At 50.7% G+C, this 24,525-nt stretch overlaps 1 protein-coding gene across 1 annotated transcript in view; it reads left to right on the forward strand.

Moving 5' to 3' along the window:
• Window positions 1-24,108, forward strand: part of TG (thyroglobulin) — a gene marked incomplete at both ends in the record, with an annotated part of 242,360 nt that extends 218,252 nt beyond the window's left edge. The window contains 5 exons of the mRNA XM_082858577.1: window positions 3,478-3,659; window positions 5,745-5,852; window positions 21,617-21,751; window positions 22,902-23,092; window positions 23,990-24,108. Coding sequence (XP_082714703.1) covers window positions 3,478-3,659; window positions 5,745-5,852; window positions 21,617-21,751; window positions 22,902-23,092; window positions 23,990-24,108 — 735 coding nt within the window. The remainder of the gene's footprint in view (window positions 1-3,477; window positions 3,660-5,744; window positions 5,853-21,616; window positions 21,752-22,901; window positions 23,093-23,989) is intronic.
• Window positions 24,109-24,525: the final 417 nt, after the last annotated feature.

The raw sequence follows: 24,525 nt of genomic DNA on the forward strand, positions 1-24,525 counted from the left end.
GTTCCCCAGGGCTCTGACTTTTCTATGGGAGGTGTTAAGGGCGGTCCTTTAAAACTGCGCACCGCACCTGTGCCAATTCTTGATGGCCCTTAATGAGCGCAGGCCCAGCAAACCCACCTCTGAGGCACGTCTTGCCTGTCATTACAGCTTGTGGCTTCGGCCCTGGCTTGGCAGTCACGTGGTAGCCACATCCCTCCTGCTGCCTCTCTAATTAAACCAGCAACAGCATCTGTGCTTCTGTCCTCGCCAAGAAGGAAGAGACCTGGGTCTTCCTGAGAACGGGCCCCTTCGCATCCCCACGCGCCCCCCGGGGGCTCAGATCCGCACTCCAACCGTCTCTTCAAAATACTGACTATGGATGCAGCCACGGCCCAGCTTGTCTCAGAGGCTCAGATCCGCTCAGAATGGGAAACGAATCACAGTCTTGTGGAAGCAGAACCTGGGCCCCTCCCTTTAGCATTCTAGCCATGGAATTGTTCAGATGGTTGGAGGTACTTCTGGCAAGGCCCAGGGCTTGGTGCCCTGCTGCTCCTAAAAGGTGCATCTTATGGAAAGAGTTTCCGCAGCACCCGTGAAGGAGGCTCTGTCCTTCGGGAGAGGTCAGTCGTTTTCTAGCAGTGATCCGGAAGAGGAGTTCCCAAGGATCTGGACCCACAGCCAGCGGGACCAGCCTGGATCAGGCCTGGCTCTAAAGCATGGGCTCCCCTGGGCCAGCTGAGCTGCAGGCACCCAGCCGCCGACATCGTGCTAAGAGTGTGTAGGTGTCATCTCATTTAACCTCAGGACAGTTTTATGAAGAGGGTAATATTATTGTGCCCATTGTACAGAGGAGAAAACAAAGGCAGAGAGGGATTCAGTAAGTTGCCCAAGGTCACATAACTAATATGTAGCAAAGCGGGCATCCAAGCCCAGGTCTTTCCAGCTCTGGGATTTGAATCTAGGAGGTTCTACTTTGGACTTGCAGCCTCACCTGTGTTATCTCTGTGAAGGTCAGCGTCTCTTCCATTCATTTGTCCAACACTTATCTCCTGGGCACCCGCTAGAGCCCTGCGTGCCCCTCTGCCGCTTGGTAGTTCTGGAACACTAGGCGTTAAACTGACAATAACAGCACCTGGGGATTCAGCGCAGCGTCTTGAAGCCCCCCAGGGGCCCCTGCCTGCGCCTGGGACAGGGCAATAGTAATCGCTCGCCGCTACTGACCATGTGTGCCCAGAGCTGTGCTAAGCCCCTTATGTGCAGGTTTCCCTGGAATCTGGCAATGATTCTATGCAACTGCCCAACTCATATGGTGCTTTTGATACTCCAGTGAAATACACATGCTAAATGTTTGGCAATAATTGGAGTTATGTGAACGGTGACTAATATAATTTTTGTGATAAAATATCCCCAAAACTCAGAAAATAACAGGGAATAACATAATGCAGGTTTCCCCCTAAACTATTAGTAGGCTGTGAAGTCAATTAAGTAGATTTCAGGCAGGCATTTTTGAATAGACTAGATTAGACTAGAATAGAATAGAATGGAAACTATCAGATATATCACGTATGTTAACAGCAATGAGTATGAATGTTGTTCGTGAACGTTACTACAGGCATTGAGGGTGAGTGTGTGTGTGTGAATTCTGCATGTATAAAATGTCTTTTTTATTATAGATCATGGTCAGAAATATTTGATATAAAAAAACACTGATATAAGAAACATCACTATTCAGATTTAACAGATATTAATATTTTGCCACATTTGCTTCAGATCTTTTTCCAAGAAATAACCCGTTATAGATAGATAACAAAGATAGACAGATAGAATACAGATAGAATTCAAATGAAGCCCTTTTTGCACACCTCTCCCTGTCTCCTTTCCTCATCTCTCCTGAAGCTGGTGTGTGGCCACCAGCAGACGTGCCTCTGATCAGTGATTCCAGCCACTGGTCCAGCCTCTTGGTGAGCCAGGCTGAAGGCAGTCCAACCCAGAACCCCAGGATGTGCTGAAAGAGTGTCTCGGATGGAAGGGGTCACTTACTGATCATACCCACTCCTTGAATTCTAATCACAGTTCCTGTGTGCTTGGTAATGTTTAGAAAAACAATTTAAACATGTCAGGATATCCTGATAAGCCCATGTCAGTGTTGAAATAAGAGCCTAGAAATATGTAAACACACATCCTAGGACCGTACAAGGGCCGAGGGGTCTGGATCTCCGACACCAGAGCTGAGTCACTGATACTCCCTCCCCACCCCTTGTCTTCAGAAATGAGGAAACTGAGTCCTGAGGGGATGACATGGCCTCCCCAGACTCTCCCAGGCAGACAGGATAAGAAAGGAAGGGAGGGGGAGGAGGAAGACAAATACCATATGATTTCACTCATGTGGGAGACAAGCAAATGAACAAACCAGACCAAGCAGAAATAAACACGCAGCCGCAGATAGTGGTGGCAGGGCAGGAGGGTTGGGGCGAGGGCAAAATGGGCAAAAGGGATTAACTTCAGTTTCATTCACTGACTCGGGTGTGCGTGACCAGACGGAAACTGAACCTTTGGTGATGAGTGTGCTGTAGGGTACACAGAAGTAGGAACAGAATGTTGGACACATCAAACTTATATAATGTCATAAGCCAATGTTACCTCGATTTAAAAATAAATCTTAAAAAGAAGAGAGAAAAAAGAGACTGAGGAAGAAAGAAAAAGGAGGAAAGAAGGAAGGAAGGAAAGGAGGGAGGGAGGGAGGGAGAAAGAGTTATCTCCATCTGGACACACATCCCACAGAGCTCCCTGCCTTCCCTGCCCATCCTATATAAAACAGCCCTGCCCCATCCCTTCACGCTGCTCCGTTTCTCTTCATAGCACCTGTCCCGGATGAACTGCACAACTCTTTGCTTATTTTCCGTGTCCACCCACTAGAACGCAAGGCCCTTGAGAGCAGAGAGCTTGATTAGCGTGTTCAGGGCTGTTTCCCAGGCCTAGCAAGCCGCTGGCCCTGGACCAAGAGTGTGTCTATCAGTAGAAAAGGGTACAGGCAGTGTCCCTACGTTGAATGCTTGAGTCAGTGAATGCGACTGAAGTTAGCTCTCCTAACAAAACCAGGTGACAAGCTGGCTGAGAACCAAGTGCACGAGCACGCGTGAGACCTGTGATCAGCCTGCGACAAAGACTTGTGTTCAGTGAGCACTTATTAGGCACCAGGCGCCATTTTCAGGGCTTCACGTGTATGAACCCTTTTAACCCTCACCGCCACCCTGCTTGGGGGCTCCACTGTGTCCACCTTCAGGCAGGCACAAAGGGGTACAGGTGCTTGTTTAAGGCCACACAGCTGGAAAAGGGCAGAGCTGGGATTTCCACCAGGCAGTCCGGCTCCAGCTCCCACGCACTTCTCGCCGTCTTCCACTGCCTCCGAGAGAGAAAATTCTAGACCAAGGGCTTGAGCTATGCTCAGTCGGGCCTTTCAGAATCTGACTGGGGATTTTCCATATATTTTCTTTTAAGCAATTTGAGGAAAGTCAAGGCCGGACCAGTAGCAAAACAGCCTTTTACCAGGCGCTGCAGAATTCTCTGGGCGGCGAGGCGGCGGACGAGCGCGTGCAGGCTGCGGCGACGTGGTACTACTCCCTGGAGCACCACGCGGATGACTACGCCGCCTTCTCCCGCGCCCTGGAGGCGGCCGCGAGGTGAGCCGCCTGGGCGCGCCGTCCTGCCTCCGCCTCCCCGAGGCCGTGGGGAGGCTCGGATCGTCCGGGAGGACCGGGGCCTGGTGCTGCTGCTTCATCTGTGTCGGTCATTCAGTCCACAGCGCGGGCTGCCTGCCCGCCAGTGGGAGACACGAGGGTGACCCACCCCTCCCCTCCGTGGTGCTCGCGCGCCGTCAGAGGGTACCTGCTTGGATATGCCCCGAACCGAGAAGCTGCGCTCAGCTTGTGTGGATGGAGAGCGGGCGGGGGGAAGTCCAGCAGAGAGGACCCCACCTCCAGCCCAGTACCTGGACCCCTGCTGCCCTTGAGAACAGCGCGAGGAGAGCTCCAAGGGTGGCTAGAGCCCAGGCCTCATAAGCATCGGTAGTTTTCAAGGCTCCCCCAGATGACTCTGCTGGGCGGCCAGAGTTCACCTTCCACAGGAAATGGAGGCCTAGACAGGGGAAGGCTTGTGCCTGATGTCACCCCCAGAACAGAAGACCCAGGGCTCCTGACGCCGTACATCCCCTTCCCGGGGGTGGGGGTGCTATTTCTGCACTCACTGCTTATGCGTCTTGTTGCTCAAGTCCGCTGCTTCAAGCTTCCTTCCCTGGGAAAGTCCGCCGAGGTCCCCCAACCCAAGAGGGGTTAGTGGGTGCCTGCACCCATCACAGGCTCTGCCGTCCCCAGAATGTCCCTCTCAGCACCGTCAAGAGATGGCCAGGATTCCAGTTCTCTCTGCCTGCAGAGCCCCCTGGGATGAGACCACAGTGGGGACTCCAGCTCTCGTGTCACCTTTGAGTTCCTCACGGGCCGCTTGACATGTTCTGTTTCCCTGACAGGCCCCCCTCCAAGCCGGGAGAGTGTGGCCAGGTGGTTTCCGCATCCTGTAACTTCTTTCCCGTCCTCGGGGAGGGAGGTCCACGCTGGCCCTTGCTCATTGTCCCCGGGGACAGAGCCGCTGTCAAGGCTCAGAGGCCTCTGCTGAACTTGACTCGGATGTTGGGGCCCACTGTCCTGCTTGGTCATTCCTCCCAGGAGCCTGTGGTTTCCAATCAGAGGTTCACTAGCTCAGAATAAAACTTTGTACCACCCCCTGGCATCTTGGGGACAGAAAGGCTCTAATTTTCCTTCTAGTAGAGAGCTCAGCTTTGAACAAAATAGCCAACACATATTCCTGGAGGCCCAGCCCCAGACTGGACCTGAAGAACTCACAGATGTCCAAATCCTGGACCCTGAGAGGCTCACAGCCAAGTCGGGACTGGCTTAGATCAATGTTGTAGAAAGAGCTCAGGGCTAGAGTTCAGAAACCTATGTTCATTCTTGCCCCAACTTTGCCTGTAACTGTCTTTGAGGACAATCTGTGAACAAGGGCAAGAGCAGAGGCCTGAAGGAGGGCAGGTAACCAAAAAAGGCTTCACTGAGGAGGTGGACTCCATTCCTCCCTGAGGCCAGGTCCTCATTCTCTCCTGGCCAGACTGAGGCAGCGGCCTCCATGGGCCTCCCTGCCTCCAGTCTCCTCGGCAAGGTCCATCCACAGCGCTGCCAGGGTGGAACCTTCCACTCCCAGCTGTGACAACCAAATGTGTCCCCCAGACATTGCCAAACGTCTTCTGGAGCATGGAGGCATCCCAGCTGAGAGCCACTGGTCTAAAGGTGTCATAACCTGAAACGTCCCTGAGGTCTCCATCTTCCTTCAGAATGCACAATTATTTTATGTTCAGCTTCATAGTATATTATATTTATTTTAATATAAAATGTTTTGCTCCCAAGTCTTTGAGTAAAATTGATGTCCTGGGAAGATGTTTGTCCCATGGGACTCTTGACCCTGCGATGCATCGTATGGACATAGTGTGTGCTCGCGGCCCTCCGTGAAGCAGGCTGGACCATGCGCCAGCAGGGGGGCCAGCAGGGGCGAGAGGAAATCTGGAGGGTGTGAGGAGGGGCGGGGGGTGTTCTCTGCAGGCCTATGCAGAGGGGCTGGCTGGTGGCCCAGGTCCCTTGCCTGGGAGAAGCCTTTACCCGGCACTGTTGTCCATAGAGCTGTGCATAGCTAGACCCCATCCTCTGTCCTCCTCTCACCAGGGACTACTTTATCATCTGTCCTGTGATCGACATGGCCAGACACTGGGCAAGGAGAGCCCAAGGAAACGTCTTCATGTATCACGCTCCTGAAAGCTACGGCCACAGCAGGTAAGGTGGTTGCGTGGCCACAGCGGGTGTTGGCACACAAAGAGAATCTGGCAGAGGGTCCCTGTCACTTCTGTGATCCACAGGGCAGCAGAGAAAAGAAGGCAGGACCATCATACAAGTCCTGGTTCAATGACATGGGACGCGTCACTTAACTTTTCTGAGTCTCAGTTTTATCATCTGAAAAACGGGTAGAATAGTAATCACCACTTTATCTCACAGCCTTGTAGGAAGAGCAAGTAAAATAAAGGATATAGGAAGCAGTTTGGAATTGCAACATCAGGCATTCGTTGACTGACCTGGCTTGGGGGGGGGAGCCATCTTTATTAATCCTACTTGTTTATGTCTCTAAAAACTGAACACTCAGCTTAATTTAAGAAAATGACTTTCCAAAGTATAAAAAGACTTCTTTTGCAACAAAAGGAGTTTTATTTACCCCTAATTTATATACCCTTCTAACTTCCAGAATAAGTTCAATGTATCTTATAATAAAAGTCTCAAGTGCAATAAAATTATCAAAATGGAAAAGAAAAATAAGAGATACAAGCAAAAGAAAACCAGTGATAAAGGGAGCGGCGACCAGTGGGCCCAGGATGTGATCCTAGTTTCCCGGAAGCCAAAGAAAAGATTGAAAAGTAAAGAAGAAAAGAACAAAGGTTCGGTTTTCATAGCACCATCAGCTAAACAAAGGAACAGAGAGGAGTGGTGTCATAAGGCATATTTGGTCTCAGCTAGTGGGAGGCAAAGCAACGTGCGTCGCTGGGGCACAAGGTTTCCAGGGCATTGGAGGGAGGACTGTGAGGCCGCGTGTTCTACTTCTTCATGACCTTACAGTCCTGAGCTCTTCACCTGTGCTGGAAAACCCCAGATCCCTCCAGTGCTGGGCCAGTAACTTCCCACATAATCTGATGTGATTCCCACAAATTACATCAGATTAGCCACTTCACATTGGAGCTCCTTTGGTAACAGGATGTCAGGGGGTCAGGTGTCACAAGAGGCCAGAGTGTGTTGCTTCATCTCATACGAGAGTATGAAGCAAGGACATATGGAGCAAGGACATCCATCGCCCATGTCCATGGTCTGTTACTGAGTGTAAGAAAGTCAACTTTTTTGGGGGGGCTGCGTTGGGTCTTTGTTGCTGCGTGTGGACTTTCTCTAGTTCAGGTGAGCAGGGGCCACTCTTCGTTGCGGTGCGCAGACTTCTCATTGCGGTGGCTCCTCTTATTGCGGAGCACGGGCTCTAGGCCTGTGGGGTTCAGTAGTTGCAGCGCATGGGCTCAGTAGTTGCAGCACGCAGGCCCTAGAGCGCACGGCCTTCAGTAGTTGCAGCACATGGGCCCAGTAGTTGTGGCTCATGGGCTCTAGAGCGCAGGCTCAGTAGCTGTGGTGCACGGGCTTAGTTGCTCTGCGGCATGTGGGATCTTCGCAGACCAGGGATCGAACCCGTGTCTCCTGCATTGGCAGGTGGATTCTTAACCACAGCGCCACCAGGGAAGTCCCGAAAGTGAACTTTAGAGCTGAAGGATGAGCTCCACTACTAGCCAGCTGTGCAGCCTTAGGCAGGCTCCTTTGCCTCTCTGATCCTCAGTTTCCTCATCTACAAAATGAGGCTAATGGTTTCCTCTCACTGAGTTGGTGTGAATAATATCTGGATTATAAATTATCCCTCTCTAACCTGTGTTGCTTTGCACCAGCATCAAGGGACGTCTTACAACCATACACGATTTCTTATTATAATTGGCAACATCCCTATAGTAGGTTGAACAATGGTCACCTGAAGATACCAGGTCCTAACCTCTGAAATCTGTAAATGTTCCCTTATAAGGAAAAGGGGTCCCGCAGATGTGATTAGGTTAGGGATCTTGACGTGGGAAAACTATCCTGAATTATCCCAGTGGGTCCTAAGTGCATTCACAAGTGTCCTTATAAGAGAGAGCAGAGAGAGGTTTGGTACACATAGAAGAGGAGGCAACGTGACCACAGAGGCAGAGATTGGAGTGATATACCCACAAGCAAGAAATGCTAGCACCCACCAGAGCTGGAGGAAAGAGGAGTGGCTTCTTCCCTAGAGCCTCCAGAGGGGGCCTGGCCCTGCCCACACCTGGAGTTTGGCTCAGTGAAACCGGTTTTGGACTCCTGGTCTCCAGAACTGTAAGACAGTAAATTTCTGTTGCTATAAAGTCATGAAAGTTTGTGGTAATTTGTTACAGGAGCCATGAGAAACTAATACAGGCCCCCAGACATTCTAGTTTTCCTAAACAAGCACTCGTTACCTGGTTTCCCCCAACGGGTTATTCAATTCATAACACTTCACGGAACATCCATCTTTGTGAGGCCAGCGGTGTTGGAAAGAGCATCTCTGTGTTACGGATAAAGAGTCTGAGGTTCAAGAAGTTCCACGTGATTTCCCCAAGGACAAGCAGCTGTTAGTTATAGAGCAGTGACCTACTCATAGCTTCTCTGAGCCCCAGAATTCTCTTTCCACTAAAACACGCAGTCTCTCTGCTTAGAACTGTTTATAATTCCAACTTGATTTACTTCCTAGATTCAAGCAACTGCCTCCAGGTTGTGGGAAGGGAAGTAAATGCCAGGCTAGGGCTCTGGTGAGAAGGCATTTGGGAGAGAAGGAATGGTGAGAAGAGCCGAGGGTTTGGACAGAGATGAAAGGAGGTCTCCTAATCCCGTGGCCACCACGTGCAGGAGGCCAGACCACATCCAGGGAGGCCAGGCGTGGGAAGCCATTCGTGGAGTGCTCTGGCACTCCCCAATGCCAGGGCTCTCAGGAGTTCACACCCAGAGCGCGAGTTCTTCCGTCTGCTTCTCCACCTTCCCCTCTTTGAAGGCAGAGATGGTAGCAGAAGCCACGATACTCCTGCAGCAAGTCCATCAAAAGCCTTCAACGTGTGCATGCAGCTTGGAACTCCAAAAGTTCCAAGCGGCAAAAAAATAAGAACTGCCCCTGTTATATGAGGACAAAAACGATCAAAACATAACGTAGCAAAGGATCCATGTGATTCCAGCCAGCATCAGTAATGCTTTGAGCCCCCCTGTATTTGCTTCCTAGGGCCGCTGTAACAGAGTACCACACCCGGGCGGGTTTAGAACAACAGGTAGCGTCTCACCGTTATGGAGGCCGGGAGTCTGAAATCAAGGTGTCGGCACAGCCGCGCTCCCTCTGGAGGCTCTAGAGGACGATCTGCTCCAGGCACCCCACGCCCCAGCTTCTGGAGGCCTCAGGCATTCCTTGGCTTGTAGACAACATCTTTCCGCTGTGTGTCTGTGTGCAAATTTCTCCTTTTTATAAGAACACCAGTCAGACTGGATGAAGGCCCACCGCAATGACCTCATTTTAACTTGGTTATCTCTGCAAATACCCTATTCCCAAAGAAGATCATATTCTGAGGTCCTAGAGGTCAGGGCTCCGACATATCTTTTAAGGGGGACAGAGTTCAACGCAAAGCACCACCCTTCTCTCTAACATGACAGCCCTGCTGGGGAGGCTCCCGAGGGGCAAGGGTGCAAAGCAGGCTGTCTGGACCTGGGATCAGGGTGGTTCCCGGAGGAGCAGCCCTTGAACAGAATCCAAACCACATCCTCAGTCTCTTGTGGCCAGTTTGGGTTTCTCTGTTGCTGAAAAGCATCCTCACGCCCCTCTGGGGACCCACAGACAGGACGCCACTACGCTGATCCACAGAACCCTCCTTGAAAGGAAGCCACGCCCGTGCGTCAGAACCACACAAAGTGCCTCCTGGGTCACCTCAGGGCCTAGAGACCCTCCTGGCACAGAGGAGGCGTAGTAGGTGCTCAGGAAATCATGCTGAAGGACAGAAGCTGATCCAACTACCTCAGTTGACAGGTGGGAAAGGGTCTCTTCCACTCTAGTGTACAGGCTCCTTGGGGCTCGGTTTTGCTATCTGCAAAATGGGAGTAAGGAGGTGGGACAGGTCAGGAGTAGTGATTCTTCACTGGGCTCTGTGGACCCGGGGGAGAAGGAGAGCGAGATGGAGGGTCCGAGCTTCCCAGCCCCTTTCTCTCTACTTCATAACTGAGCTTCTATTAAAATTTCAAGGTCATTCAGTTTACAGAGATATGAAAAATGTCTGGGCTCAGTCACCTCTCAGACACCTTCTGACTCTGACATTTTATCAGTTTGGGAGGAAAGAGACACTCAGAGCCACTGAAACATTTTACAGGCAGAGATGTTGCCAACTGTACAAAGGCAGAAAGTGTCCTGGGTAGAGCAGCGACTCTGGGCCAACTGCCTCGTTAGAAACCCATCTTGACGCTTATTAGCTCAGGGACCTAAGGCGAGTCACTTAACCTCCTTGGTGACAGTTTCTTCAACTGAAAATGGGAAGAAGAATAATCGTACCTACTTCAGAGGGTTATTGTGATGATTGGTGTATAGAACAGGACCTGGCAAACAGAAAATGGTAAGAGTGTCTCATTATTCTTGTCCATCAGAACACGTGCTTGATATCTTTCTGGGCATATATCATCTCTCCCCACCACGACCATAGTATGGTGCCATCTATGTAGTAGGTACTTGAGTCAATGAATGAATCATAGAAACTAACCCATTTAATTGTTGGCAAGTTTATCTTTTCTGCTCGAAAAGACATCTCTCTCACTCTGCCCTGGAGCTGTCACACTCTCATTTATTTCTGGCTGAAATCTACAGACTTAAAATATATGCGCGTGCCTTATGGTTTCAGCCATCTGTCTGTGAGCATATATTAGCCTTCCTGGCATAGCTAGTGAACAAAACACAATAAATTACCACTTTCTTGCAGACTCTTGTTAATTGATCACAGCATTGCATGCTCACCTGGATTATGTAGATGAGATTTGCATCTCTGAAACTGAGGGCCAACTTTTGTGAGGAAAGAATAAGTGTAATGGATGGGGGAGGAGACAAAAAAAGGAAAATGTACAGTGTGAGAAGAAGGTGCAATTTTAAGATCCAGATTCAAAGAGTCATAGACTATGTAAGATGATTTCATCCAACTCAGTTTACAGATAAAGAAACAAACGCCCAGAGAAGACTGGAATTATGTCCCAGTCCCAGAGTCAGTAAGCGGCAGTCTGGACTCAAACCCTGCCTCCTGCCCTTTCTCCAGTTTTCTTTCAATTGCACCCACTTCAACCCAAAGCCTCTGAGTGCCTGCCATGGCTAGGTCCACCTGCTAGCTGTGCGACTTTGGACAAGTTGCTTAACGTCTCTGAGCCTCCATGCGTCTTTATCTATCCAAGGGGAGAGTAATAGTGCATGTCCCACAGGGATGCTGGAGGGGCTCAGGGGTGCAGTGTCTGCGTCTAGGGTGTGTTTGTGGGTGGGTATGTGTTTGTGCACACCACAATGCCTGGCAGCTTTGCTCACCAAGACTATTGACACGAGGACAAAACTTAGCAGTCTTCTTTTGCTCAGGTCTCCTCCCTGGGGAGACTTTGAGCCAGCTTCCTCCATGGCCCCCATCTATAGCCCGCTGGTTCATGAAGAGGGATTTTCAGTGATCACTGTAATCCAGGGTTTCTCAGCTTGGACGCTGTTGACGTTCCAGGCTGGGTAACTCTTTGCCATGGAGGGCTGTCCTGTGCATTCTGTGCTGTTTAGCAGCAACCCTGGCCTCCGCCCACTCAATACCAGAAACACCTTCCCAGTTGTGACCACTGAAAATGTCTCCAGACAAGGCCACTGTCCCTTGGGGCCCCAAATGGTCCTCTGTTGGTAAGCACTGCTGGCATCCCTTAAAACGGGAGTTATCACTGACACCACCTGGAGAGAAGGTGTGACCCCTTTCCCAGATCTTATCCCGAATCAACACAAGATCCCTCCGCCGCCAGGTACTGTCCCTGGTCCCACGGACCCTCGGGCAGACCACAGTGCACCACAAACCGGAGCATCTAGCTCACCTGGAAGGCTGGCAGGCTCTCTCCCGTGGTCACGCCAGGCAGGACCCTGGCCTGCTGTCCACTCCTAGGTCTGAGGCCGTGGCTGTTCTCTCTCTTGCCCGGCTGTGTCTAGGCGCCACCTCCCACGCTCTGCTGGGACTCTTCCCTCCCTGCCAGTCCTGGCATCGCCATCTTGTTGATGACAGTTGATGTCTTTCTCTCTAACCAGCTCCTCCCACAGGACACTCTCGCCCAAGTGTCTTCCTAGGAGGGACCCACGTTGTGTACTCTGCCACTCACGAGCCACGGACTCCAAGACCCTGTGGCCAGCCTAGGTTTGGGGGATCCCTCCAGGAGCCAGGCCCCAGCGAGTGTAGAAGGGAGCACTGATGTATTCTCTGACGTTGCCTGTCCTTAGGGGGCTTATCCTGGCTCTGCCTCTCACTTCGAGCCTCTGGCAAGTGACGACCTCTCTGAGCTTTGGTTTCCTCATCCGTAGATGGAGCTAATAATAGTACACTTATAAGAGTGTGTCGGGATCAAATAAGACAAAACACGCAAACGGCCTAGCTAGCTGGCTGGCATAAAGTTGGCACTCAGTAAGTGCTACCAATACTGCTTAATGTCTGATGCTGGGAGAACCCACGTTGGAGTGAACAAGATCCAGGAAGAAAGCAACCCCAGAAGAAGTGGTTTTTGCATAGTAGCTCCTGAAAGATCTGCTGTGGCCGCTTCAGAGGGGAGATGGGGACCCATCATCTTAAGATTCCTGGGGGTGGTACCAGTTCATCGTTTCCCATGGAAATTCACCTCGGGGCTGTGTGCGAGCCATCATGCTTGAATTATGTGCTGTGTTCAGGTCCTTATTCCAAAGTCCTTCGCCCCCGGAGTCCTGAGATGTCATTGCCACGTCTCAGCGGTGCAGAGGCACTTTGGAGAGATGAGACTTGACTTTGAGTGGGCAGCGGGGTAGGGCTCTTGGGATTAAACACCTACCCAGGCTCCATGTAGGATGTCGGACCAGTCTTTAATTTTGGGAAAAGCAGTTCAGTGTAGTGAAAGAACACATCCTTGGAGGTTAAACCAACTAGGGTGTTAATCCCATTTCTTCCATTTGTCAGCTGTCTGCGTTTGAGCAAATTCCTTCACCTTAGTTTCCTCATCTAGAAAATAGGTGTAGTTACATCTGCTTCATAGTGTGAAGATTCAAATCAATGTACATTAAATACTTGGCGTGTTGTAGATGGCCAATATTTGGGTTATTTTCCTTTTAGGAAAAATAAGGTTCTGAGAAGAAAAATTATCAGAATGACTAAAGAGGCAGTAATGTTCCTCCTTCACAAGTTGCCCCAACCCTGGAAAAACAAAGACATCAATTCCAGGCTCAAGATATTTTGTACACCACTGCATTGGCATTCTAGATGTTTCTGTGCATTCCAGGGGCCTTTAACATTCCAGATTCCAAATATTATGTTTTTACTTGACTGTCTTGGTGAATTAGTTGGAATTAGAAAACCAAAGCAACTATTAAGTGGTTGAATTCTTGAACTGGGTCCATTGGCCTGGCTACATCCTGTGTGATTAACAAGATTATTTCCCAGTAAAGATGGAAGTAAATCATTTTCTGAGACTGAAGCCAAATTCATGATGTATAAGGGCTTGTGCTATATATCCTCTTCAACACTGATTCGACAAATAATTACTGTCTTCTCTGCCCCAGATTCTCTGAGATAGAGATCCTAGAGGTGGAGCAGCTGGTAAGACAGAGAAGGGCTACCATCTTGGGACTAACACTGTAGTCAGGGGGGTGGGCTGATGAGGGTCTAGGGCTAGGGTGCAAAAAACAGACAATACACAAATAAATATGTAGAGTAAATTCAGATAACTGCCCTAGGAAGGAGAAAGGGAAAGGGATTGACATGTTTGAGGATAAAGACGGACAGAGAGCTGGAGTTTATTGAAGAGGAGGAGAGTAGCTGGAGATATGGGGAAAAAAGACAGGGTCTTGCAGTTCACATAAGAGTTTGTAAGCTGTGGCAAGCAAAGAGATAGTATTTTATCTGAGTATGATGGAAAGTCATTGGGGATTTTTAAGACAGGTTATATAGAATGCACCTTAGTCTTTTCTCTCACACTCAGAACACAACTCACTAAAAACCAGATTTTTAATTGAATGTAGAATAGAAACCCTGTTATCCAATATGATGGTCATTTAGTTAATCAAAAAAAATCAATTAAAGTGGGAACTTATGACTAATGAATATGCCTTAAACATTTAATTTTCACTCTAAACGTACAAACGTGCATTTACTTGCCATTCTTCTCATGCAGGGTCAAAAGTTTGAGTAGGAAAATGTGGTTTGGAGTTCTCCCTTTGAAATTTGTGCAAACCCATAACCATAATGCAAGTGGATGTCCACTTCTGGTTTCTTGAAAGTGGGGCATCCACGTGATATGTAATGCATTTAATTCAGCTCTGTACTTACAAGAAGAACTATTACTGGCACAGACCGGTCAGTGCTGAACACAGTTGGTTCTTGGTAAACATCTAACTTCCTGGTGAGAGTAGGTGTGTTGGACCAGGAAAGTTCAGCCTTTTCTGAGCAACAGTTGTTACACCTCATATAGAGAATAAAATGTCCAGGTTAATCCAGCAAGTCCTCTGAAAGCTTCGCCGGATTTGCCAAACCATATATCATCCAGCTGTGCTGGGCTTTAGGGAGTTACGGACATATTGCAAGTATTTCATCTGGGGCCGGGGATGGGGTTGAATTATTTAAAGTATTGCTTAGCGAATCTCTTTGTAAAACGCGAGCCAAAGCATATAATTACTTCTTGATTAATTCCTAGGCAGAATCTGAACTTTTGCATGTTAGATTTGCCCAAAGAGAAGTACACTGGTAAGCTCCTATTTGTAAGTTATTTAACAATCCCTCAAAAAAAAGAAAAGAAAAAATCCTGGGAAGCAGAAGGGCTTTTATTCCTCCATGTTCCCTAATTTCTTTTGGAGCAAGTTATCCAGAGATGCTGGCTAAAGATTAAAAAAGGAGTATATTTTATGGGGATGAGGTCAACAAGCCTCCTCTTTCGGACAGAACAACAAGGATAGAAGTCTCTGGAACAGCAGACTCTCAAATCAATCCAGTGAGATGGGGTGAAGCAACGGGCCCCAGCCAAAAGCCTCTTCAAGCCCTGGAAGGTAAACGTGTGGCCTGTTTATGTCAAGAAAGATCCTACCCAGTCCCTCTCCGCACCCTGATCCCCAGCTCGGGTCACTGTGTCAGCAGGGCCCAGTGTCAAGTGCGTTCCTCTGGGGACACCATCTCAGTCGTGCTCCCTAACGAGCCCCAGTGTCCACACGTGATGCCTCTCTTATACTGGAAGCAGAGCTCAGGTCAGGAGCTTGTACATGAATAGTCTCTGAAAGGTGGCTTTGGCTTTTGACTCGCTGGAATGCAGGATGACTGACAGGTAAGGTCGGGGGACAATCTGTAAAAAGAAGCAAACTGCTATCTCTCCTGGATAACTGCAGCCACCCTGTGATTTCTCAGTTCTAAGCTTTCTTCCCAGCCCCCTCTGGCAATCGTTCCGAAAGAGATGCAGCCTGTGACTGGCTTGTGTAGAAACCACCAATGTCCTCTATCCCTTAAGATGTGGCCCTCAGTTCCTTCTGGCCTCAGTTCTCATGCCTTCCACAGGACCGGAGCCTAAAGACCTTAGTGAGCATGTGCTTGAGTGGTTCCCAAACTTCTGATTTTCCTGGATCAGGAAAAACTCCAATTTCATTTTTCAGCGTGATGCACTTCTCACAATACATGAGGCCCAGAGCGCTGGAGAATCCGTCACCTGCCGCCGCAGCTCCCCGTCCTGCCTCCACCCCTCTGTGCCAGGCCACACCTCCCACCCCGTCGTCCGTACAAAGCGCAGAACCCAGTCTGTGATTCACACACCCCGAGTCTCTGCCCGGACACCCGTCCACACTTCACCCACTCCTAGAGACCTCCACTCACGTTTCAAGGCACAAATCAACCATAATTTCTCCTTTCTGACTTTCTACGAACTCCTCGCCATTCCCCTGCCTGAAACAAGTAGTATTGCTTTTCTCTCTCTTTTTATGAAGTTTGTAAGCAATTCTATCATTTGATATCTATTTATCCATCATGCAACCCACAGAATTTTATTTTTTTAATGTTGGCTTCTTTGCATTTCCTGTCAGACTGTGAGCTCCCTGATGGATGGCAGACTTATGCCTCTTTTCCCCCAGCACCTATTCAGAGCATGGTGCACAGTAGGCATTTGGCAAATATGACTCAAGTGCAGTCCTGCCACGATAGGCAGTGTCTTGTCACTGTCCTCACTGAACTGTATTCACATCCTGAAACCGAAGCGCACACTCAGGTGTCCCCCGGGCTGTGTGGCCGCTCAGTTTCCCCACCCTCTGGCTAAATGTACCGTCACCAACACCAGCAACAGTAGCTCTTGCTTGGATGGTAATTTGTAGCTTTTAGAGAGATTTCCACCCACCATCAGTCTGTGAGCATCTGGTAATGCCACAGGGGAGGCTGAACAGGGATGATCAGACCCATTTCACAGGTAGAGCAGCCGAGAGTCAGTGGGGTTTGAGCCAAGCTCACCCAGCCTGGGCAGGGAGCTTTCCTAGACCCCACGTCCACATGGGACGACGGGAAGATCCAGACCTGGTCTGAGATAGGATGCGTGACTATCAGGTTAGGGAAGGATGATGGGAAGATTATTATCAAAGACAGCAGATGACACCGAAAAGCTAAATAAAAGCAGTGTGGCCATATACCCACATGAGTGCCACAAGTCTGGGTATATGACGTACCAGTGATCACATACAGCACAGAACCTAGAAACCACATCAACAGGCATGAACCGTCTGCCTCAGCCTGCAGCACTGCAGCCATTCAGCTAGCGAGTTCCTCCTTTTACCTCGTCAGTCCCTGGAGTGTCCTTCCGTGTCCCCCTCTGCCGACGCTGACTCCAAATCCCTCTTCTTCCTCCAGAGGGTCAGGGACTCAGCCCAGACTCCCTGAGGCCTTGGTGCTCCGATCCCATAAGCCCTCTTCCAAGGCTCCCACTGCCTGCCCCTCCTCCAGATGTCTGTCTTCAGCAGCTTGAAATAACTCCAGCATCCTGCTCAGGAGCAAGCAAAGCAGCCGTCCTCATGCGCAGCGAGCCCTCAGATGGAACAGATCAGACGCGCTGGAAGGCCAGGCCTTTCCCCAAGGCAGTGCTCTGTCAACTCTGGGTGGCGGGCTGGAGCCAGCTCGTGTGCTCCCAGGAGCCGCTGTGCACATCTTTCCCCAGCTTCATGTTCTATGACATCACTTTGGGAGTTTGGCATCGTCTATGGTGGGAGACCGTGGAAACTGGCAAAAGCCAATCATTAAGCGTTTACCATCACACCATCGGCACAGATCTTCTGGAGAACGTGATGAAAACTATGAAGCTTCTCCCAAGGAATATGCACATCCACAGTGTCACGGCATATGTTACACCTAATTTCAGGGAACTTGTGGTCCTCTGAAACCCTGTGCTGGACCCTCACGTTAGAGACCCTTGTTCCTAAGCTTTCTGACGGTTCTCATGGGGAAACGAAAATAGCAGTGAACACTGGAGCCAGATACTGAGCAAGGGATTTGAAAAATTCTGTTGCTAAACCTCATTCAATGTTTGGAAGTGTGATTGTGTCACCATTTTACAACCTCAGAGAGGTTGTGTACCTTCCCCAGGATTTCATAGCTTTAAGTGGTGGAGCCAGGATTTGAACGCTGTTCACTGCACCATTGGGAATGCAGCTTTCTTTGGAAGAAACAGTGGAAAAGGCCACTGTGGAAGGCAGGATATGGCCCCTCCAAACATCCACATGCGAATCCCACCCTACCTGTGAATATGTCACCTTACGTAGCAAAGGGTCTTGGCCGATGGGATAAGATTCAGGACCTGGACGTAGGAGATGATTCAGGATTACCCAGGTGGGCCTGATCTAACGACACGAGTTCCCCAAAGCAGGAGAGGGGCCAGAGGAGCGGGTCAGAGGGATGGGACGAGAGAAGGACTCCACTGACTGTTGATGGCTCTGAGGGTAGAGAAGAAGGACCGTGAACTGTGGCCTCTGGGAACGGCCTTCAGTTTACAGCCCGCGACAGAACGGGAACTTGGGTCCCTCCCCTCAGGGATCTGAATTCTGTCACACCCCCGATGAGTAGGAAACAGATTGTCCCGCAGCCACTCCCAAAGGAATGAAGCCCGCTGACCACTTGCTTTTGGCCCAATGAGACCCATGCTGGACCTCTGAACTCCAGAGCCTGTGAGATAGTCCATGTGTGTTCTTTCAAGCCCCTTAGTTTGTGGCATTTCTTAGGGGGCAGCAGTAGGAAAGGAATAAAGTCACTTTCTCTTCAGGGCCTTCCGAGACGTTTCCCTTCCACACACTGTAGGGGAGGAGCGGGTTCGGGGGGTCGGGGCAGCAGGGGGAGGGGGACCCCTGCGACTCTGGGCTCCCCCGGTTCCTATGCAGCCACTGAGATGCACAGACCTCAGCCAGCCCAGTGGTGGTAGTGGTGCCGGTGGACGACCCTGTGCAACAAGACCAAGAGGACAGCGGGCCTTGGAGTCCAGACCTGGTCCTGGCATCGCCACTGAGTTTCAGGGCCTTGGGAGGAAAATGGCCTCTGGGAGCCTCAGTTTCCTCCAGTGTAAAACTCCATGAATCATTCCAATACCACCTACTCACGGGGCCCTTGAGACAAGCAAGGTGACAGTGATTTGCGAACTACCAAGCGTGGGTATTAGTGAGAGATTTTTTATCGCCCTTCTTACGATGTCTATCTTCCTGGCATGTTTTTGTCCTGTGTTCCTTTTCCTTTTATGGCTCTTAAAACACCACTGAGAATTTGGGGCATTGATACCCAAATTAATGGGTATTGATTTGGTCCTCAGCGCTGCACCCCCAGAGGTAGAGCAGAGACAGACAGGGTTTGGGGTCTGGGAAACAGCTTCCGATCCTGGCTCTCCCGTGTCACTTCACCTTTCTGAGCCTCGGGTCATTGCCTGGAAACGATGCAGATGATACACTTTACTTCCTGGCTGGTCCTGAAAGTTGCTGATCAAAGACCAACCACAGTCCCTGGCACATCTCGGGTGCTCAGGAAACAGTAGCTCCGAACAGGCGCTCAGCAGGGCTGGCCGCAGACTCTGGGCTCTCGTCTGAGCTTGACCAGAGCTGGACAAAGGACTTGGCTCTTCGGGTCCCAGGACCTATAAATTCTGATGCCACTGCCTCTTTCTGCTTCCTGCTCAGGAATGAAGTAAAGCTTACAGCTGCTCTAAGAGGGTCGGGGTCCCTGACAACAGTTGCAAAGAGACATCACCCTTTGGGGCTGTTATTCTCTCCATCCTGACCGAGTGCTGTCCGTCCTGTGTGGCTCACACTGTCTCGTGTTCCTTCTATGATGCCTTCCAGTGGAGGTGGCCGATATTCACACATAATAACCGTAATCACAGTCGTCCCTGGCATTTGGAAACACTGGTTTTAATAGCTTCCACATGCGATGGCTGCCCTGGTCTGTTTCTCACAATGTAGAAACTAAGCCTCAGAGAAGTCAAATGACTCATCCAAAGTTCCACGGTGACAAGTGACAGAGAGGAGTCTCTGCTGAGTGACTCAGTGGCGTGTCGTTTCTTCTGCGCCGTGCTACTAGTCACATGCACACCTGCTGATAATTCTTATGATGAAAGGAGGAGTTCCAGCTCTCGAGCCCCTCAGAAGTCCCCAGGCTGGGCCAGGTGCCTGGCTTCCAGCTCCAGCCCCGCGCTGGTGGGTCACCTCAGTTCCCGACATGAGCAGGCAAGGGATAGCAGAGAAGGCCCCCTCTTGGCTTGAAATGTTCCCCTTCACATCCCTAATCTTGAGGGTCCCCTTTCCCGTCTCTGGGGGTCATCACAGTGAGTCACCCTGAGCCAGCGTCACACTGTCTATTCACACAGCTTTGCATCTTGATTTAGAGTAGTTTAGCCTCTGTACAGATTGCCTTTATCTAGGAGCCACCTGGTCTGAGCCCTTTCCCAGGACATCTGCCCAATCGGTACATCTGCCCATTACACGAGCGTGGATAAGAGTCACTGGTCGCCTGGCCAGAGACACTGCTGCTACCTTACAGATGGTTGATTACGTCCTGAAGTATTAAGAATGATGGATGAGAAAGCAGTGGGCCAGGGCTTTAAGTACCTACTGCATATACACCATCTTATCTCCAGCTTCACAACAACCCTGTGCAGTAGGTATTTTATACCCATTCCGTAGATGACGAAGCAGGGAATCAGGGAGGTCAAATAATTTTCGAGAAGTCACACACCTTGAAATTGGAGGAGCCACGACCCGGGGATGGCGTCCCTGGGCCCCTCCAGGCCTTTGGTTAGCATCATGCTCCCTAGCAATGTTCCCGGCCCGACTCTGCTGCTCAAGTTACAGCGTGTCTCTGCGTCAGTCAGGAAACCTCTCTGAACTTCGTCTGTAAGATTAGAGATTGGCTCTTGTGATAAATTAGGCCAATTACAAGGTCAGAGAACACAGTCTCCACCCAAGATCGTGCTCATTTCTAACGCCAAGTGCAATTCGGGGGGGTTCCCCAAATCACCCTCCGGTCTGATAATTCACTAGAAAGACTCACAGACCTCACGGGAAGCTGCTGTATGCGTGGTTGAGGTCGTCACAGGGAAAGGATGCAGATTAAGATCAGACAAAGGAAGAGCGACATAGCGGCGGGCCTGGGGGGTTTCCAAACACGAGCTCCGCTGTCCTCTCCCCGTGAAACCAGGAGGGCTCACCCTCTGGGCATTGATGTACAACGATGCACACAGAGCGGTGCCGACCAGGGAGGCTCCCCCAGACTTGGTGTTCAGAGGTTTGATTGGGACCCCGTTACACAGGCATGACTGACTGCCTGTGTGGTTGGTGTCAGCCTCCAGGGTGACTGTTACCATGTGACCCAAAGCCCCCCACCCTAAGTCACGTGGTCGGTCTTTGGCCTGGACGGCCCCTGCGCTGAGACTGCTGAGTGAGGCCACATTCTCAGAAGGTCCAGCGTGGCCAGCTGCTGCCCTAAACAAAGACACTCGTATCAGGTATGACATGGATTACCTCCCAGACACCAGAGGGCAAAGGCCAGACTTCTCCTTGGGAAAAGCCAGTTTCTCTACTACACAGCTCTAAAGTCCCTCCAGCTTTTCTCCCACTGCTCACTCCCATGGCCCCCTGTACCAGTGCCAACTCAGTCCATTTAAACCACTCCTCTGGCTTCCGAATCTTTATTCCCCCCGTCTGCTGCATATTAGATATCCAGTTCAGCACAGCACATATATTACTGACCAGCTATGTGCCAGGCACTGTGTTAGGGTTGGTTCCATGGATGAATAGCAACCTTGAAGAGCTGGAAAGTATAAGCCATCTATGAACAAGGACTAGCACAGAGAAGGGGTTGAAAATGCAGGCTGTTTCGAACAAACAAATGTTCAATTGATACTCTAAGTATCATGGTTGGAATGTGGTCAAGAGAACATTCTCCTGGAAAATTGCTTACAAACTTACAGAGGTTGTTTCCAGGGAGTTAAGTGCTCAGCACTGGGTACACTTTAACCTGTAGATTTGCCATGGATCTGCCCCAGTGGGGCCATTGGACTAAGGGCCAAGCAGAATCTCTACTAAACTAAGCCCCAAACAGTAATCCTAAACATAAAGAGGGAAAAACCTTCGCTGGGCAAAGAATATTGGATTTTGGCTCCTTTGGTTCTTCCAGCAGTTTATTATTCCTTTAACTTTTGCTCCTTCTTCTTTCCGTGTGTTTTCCCAGCTTGGAATTGCTGGCAGATGTTCGATATGCCTTTGGGCTTCCCTTCTACCCTGCCTACGAGGGGCAGTTTACTCTGGAGGAGAAAAGCCTTTCCCTGAAAATCATGCAGTATTTTTCCAACTTCATCCGATCTGGGTGAGTGGACCACGTGTGCCTGGAGCCTGCCCCGCGCATTCCCTCCCCTCATTCTGAACTCAAAGGCCACACTTTTCGTTGATGGACTCACCCTTTCCTCCCTACCACTGGTCTCCCCGGCTCAGCCTCCCCTTCTAGCCAAAACGACCTTTGCATAGATTAGTCTTAACAAAGAAACATCCCAATCATACACTCCCTTGTTCAGCCACGTTTGACGGCTCTAGATCAGACTTTCTCACCCTCGGCACTGTTGACACAGGGCTGGATAAACCTTTGCGTGGGACCGTCCTGTGCATTGTAGGCTGTTCAGCGGCATCTCTGGCCTCCACCCATGAGATGCTGGGAGCACCTCACCCCTGTACCAGTTGTGGGAACAAAAATATTTCGGATATTGCCAAATGGCCCCTGGAAAGCAAAATCACCCCAAGTTGAGAACCACTGTCTTCGATGATCAAATGAAGTTACGACACTCGAGACCCTTCCTCGTCTGCCTCTGGCCTCCCCACAAACCTCTATTCTAGCCCAGCTATAGCATACTCACCATTCCCACTTCCAGAACTGGTTCCTGCTCTCCTTTCCACCCTGTGGTTTACCTGTCTCCCTTTACACCAGACAAGCAGTGCTCACCTAGCATGGTGCTCAGCCCCCTGGAAACTTCAAAGGGAAGTTGACCTTCAAAAAGAAGGTGGCCAACAGGTTTGCCCAGCTCCTGGCCCACCTTCCTGCACAGGCCTTGGGCAAACAAAGGCATTCCAGACACTGTCTGTGGTGTCCAGATAAAGGACACCAGGACTGAAAGAGACACGGTGACGTCTTGAGCGTTCAGAGAGTCAGAGGGCAGCACTAGGTCCTGAGTGACACTGCTGGGTCGTGAGCTCACACCTTTCCTCTTCCAGAAATGGCCCAAGAGCGATGAGTTCGGGCATCTGCAACTTCTGTTGTGTGTAATGCAGCTGTTAAGAGCACAGCCCTGGAATCACATAGGGCGGGTTCAACTCCTGCTGTGACACCTGAAGATGTGTGACGTGGTCCTCAGAGACCACGTGCAAGTGGGAAGTGATCCCAGGTGATGAAAGGAGAGAGCAGTTTCCCTCACGGGGAACTTTCTTGCCTCCTGGGGAACTTTCTTCCTTTCTTCTCATTCCCCCAGAAATCCCAACTACCCTCATGAGTTCTCCAGGAAAGCGCCTGGATTTGCACCCCCCTGGCCTAACTTTGTGCCCCGTGACGGCGCAGAGAGCTACAAGGAGCTCAGCGTCCTGCTGCCCAATCGACAGGGCCTGAAAAAGGCCGACTGTTCCTTCTGGTCCAAGTACGTCCGGTCTCTAAAGGCCTCAGCAGGTAGGGATCCGGGGCCACTGGGTTACTGGGATGCCATTGGCATTGCCCCTTCCTGTGAGGAACTCACAGTCTTTGGGGGGGCGGCTTCTCTTTGTCAAGGGCCTCCTGTTCTGATGGGGGATGGGAGGGGCACAGGGAGAAGGTACTGGGAGGCCCGGGCTGGGGAGGGCTGGGCGGGTTCAGTAGGGAACCGATGGCAGCATTGGTGTGGGGAAGGAAGGCAGGGTCTTGAACCTCACGCCCGCTGCCCTTGGTGGCTCGGACGAAACATCTTGGAGAGGGCTTCCTAGCCGGGGGAGAAATGAGTATTTCACTGCTTCCTGTTGAAGAGAACTTCCTGTTGCAAAGGTGCTGAGAAGAAGTGAATCATAATGACGGCACGGGGAATATAGAGATAATGCAGTGCCCTAAGAAGCTTCCAGAAGAGTGGGGGAGTGAGTGACAGAACCCAGCGAATGTCCTTCAGCTTTTTGGGTGCCATGATGGAAGTCTACCCCCAAGCTAGTGAGACCCCCAAAGGAGGGAGGACTCACATCTCCCTGGAAGCCTTCCTGGGGGAGGCGGTGCAGGGCTGAGGTTTTCAGTGTGACAGGAGCTCTTCATGTGGGGAGGGGCAGAGTGTAGCATTCAGCAGGGAAGCGACCTTTTGCCCAATATACAGTTTAGACTCTCAACTCTGCTTTTATCTTCTCAGTTGATGAACCCAAGTCCCTTGTACCCTTAGCATGTCCCTAGAGCCAGGAGGTAAGTCTGGTGCCCCACCCCAGAAATGTCCCTCTGTAGGGCATTAGTAGGGAACTCCCATCAGAGGCTGGGGTCTCTTTGGGCCAAAGGGAAAGAGACGAGGGAGGATGAGTCCTGAGCCAGGTTAGACCAGCCTTGCCTCTCCTGTTCCAGATGCAGCTGAGGATGGGCCGTCAGCAGGAACTGAAGAGGAAGGCCACCCGTTTGGCCCTGGGCTGACAGAAGACCTCCTAGGTCTCCCAGAGTTTGGCTCCAAGACCTACAGCAAGTGACCAGCCCCCGAGATCCACCCCCCCCACCCTGCCAGCCTCACCCCAGCTGCCACCCTGGACACCTTATTCTCCGACTTAGCCACTCACTTTCAATAAAGTGTCTACATGCAGAGAAGCAGTGGTGACTCAGCTTTGTTCATTCAAGAACATCCCTGGGAGACGCCAAACTATGTCTTAATAACCCTCCCGAGGTTTGAATCCCCGGCTGCTGTTTCCTTCCAGTAGATGATGAGGGAGCAACCTCTGTGCATCAGGCCCTGCTGGCTGCTGGGGACGCACGGACCCAGGGAATGGGGGTCCATCAAGGGAGACCCCAGAGTGACACAGCCTCACCTGTGTGTTCGAAAGAGTTCTCTTGAGAAGGTTCCAGAATGGAGGTAGGAGACCAACTCGGGTTGGGACAAATCTCTGAGTGAG

The sequence above is a fragment of the Leucopleurus acutus genome, assembly GCF_964270905.1.
Source record: "Leucopleurus acutus genome assembly, chromosome: 17".
NCBI lineage: Eukaryota > Metazoa > Chordata > Mammalia > Artiodactyla > Delphinidae > Leucopleurus > Leucopleurus acutus.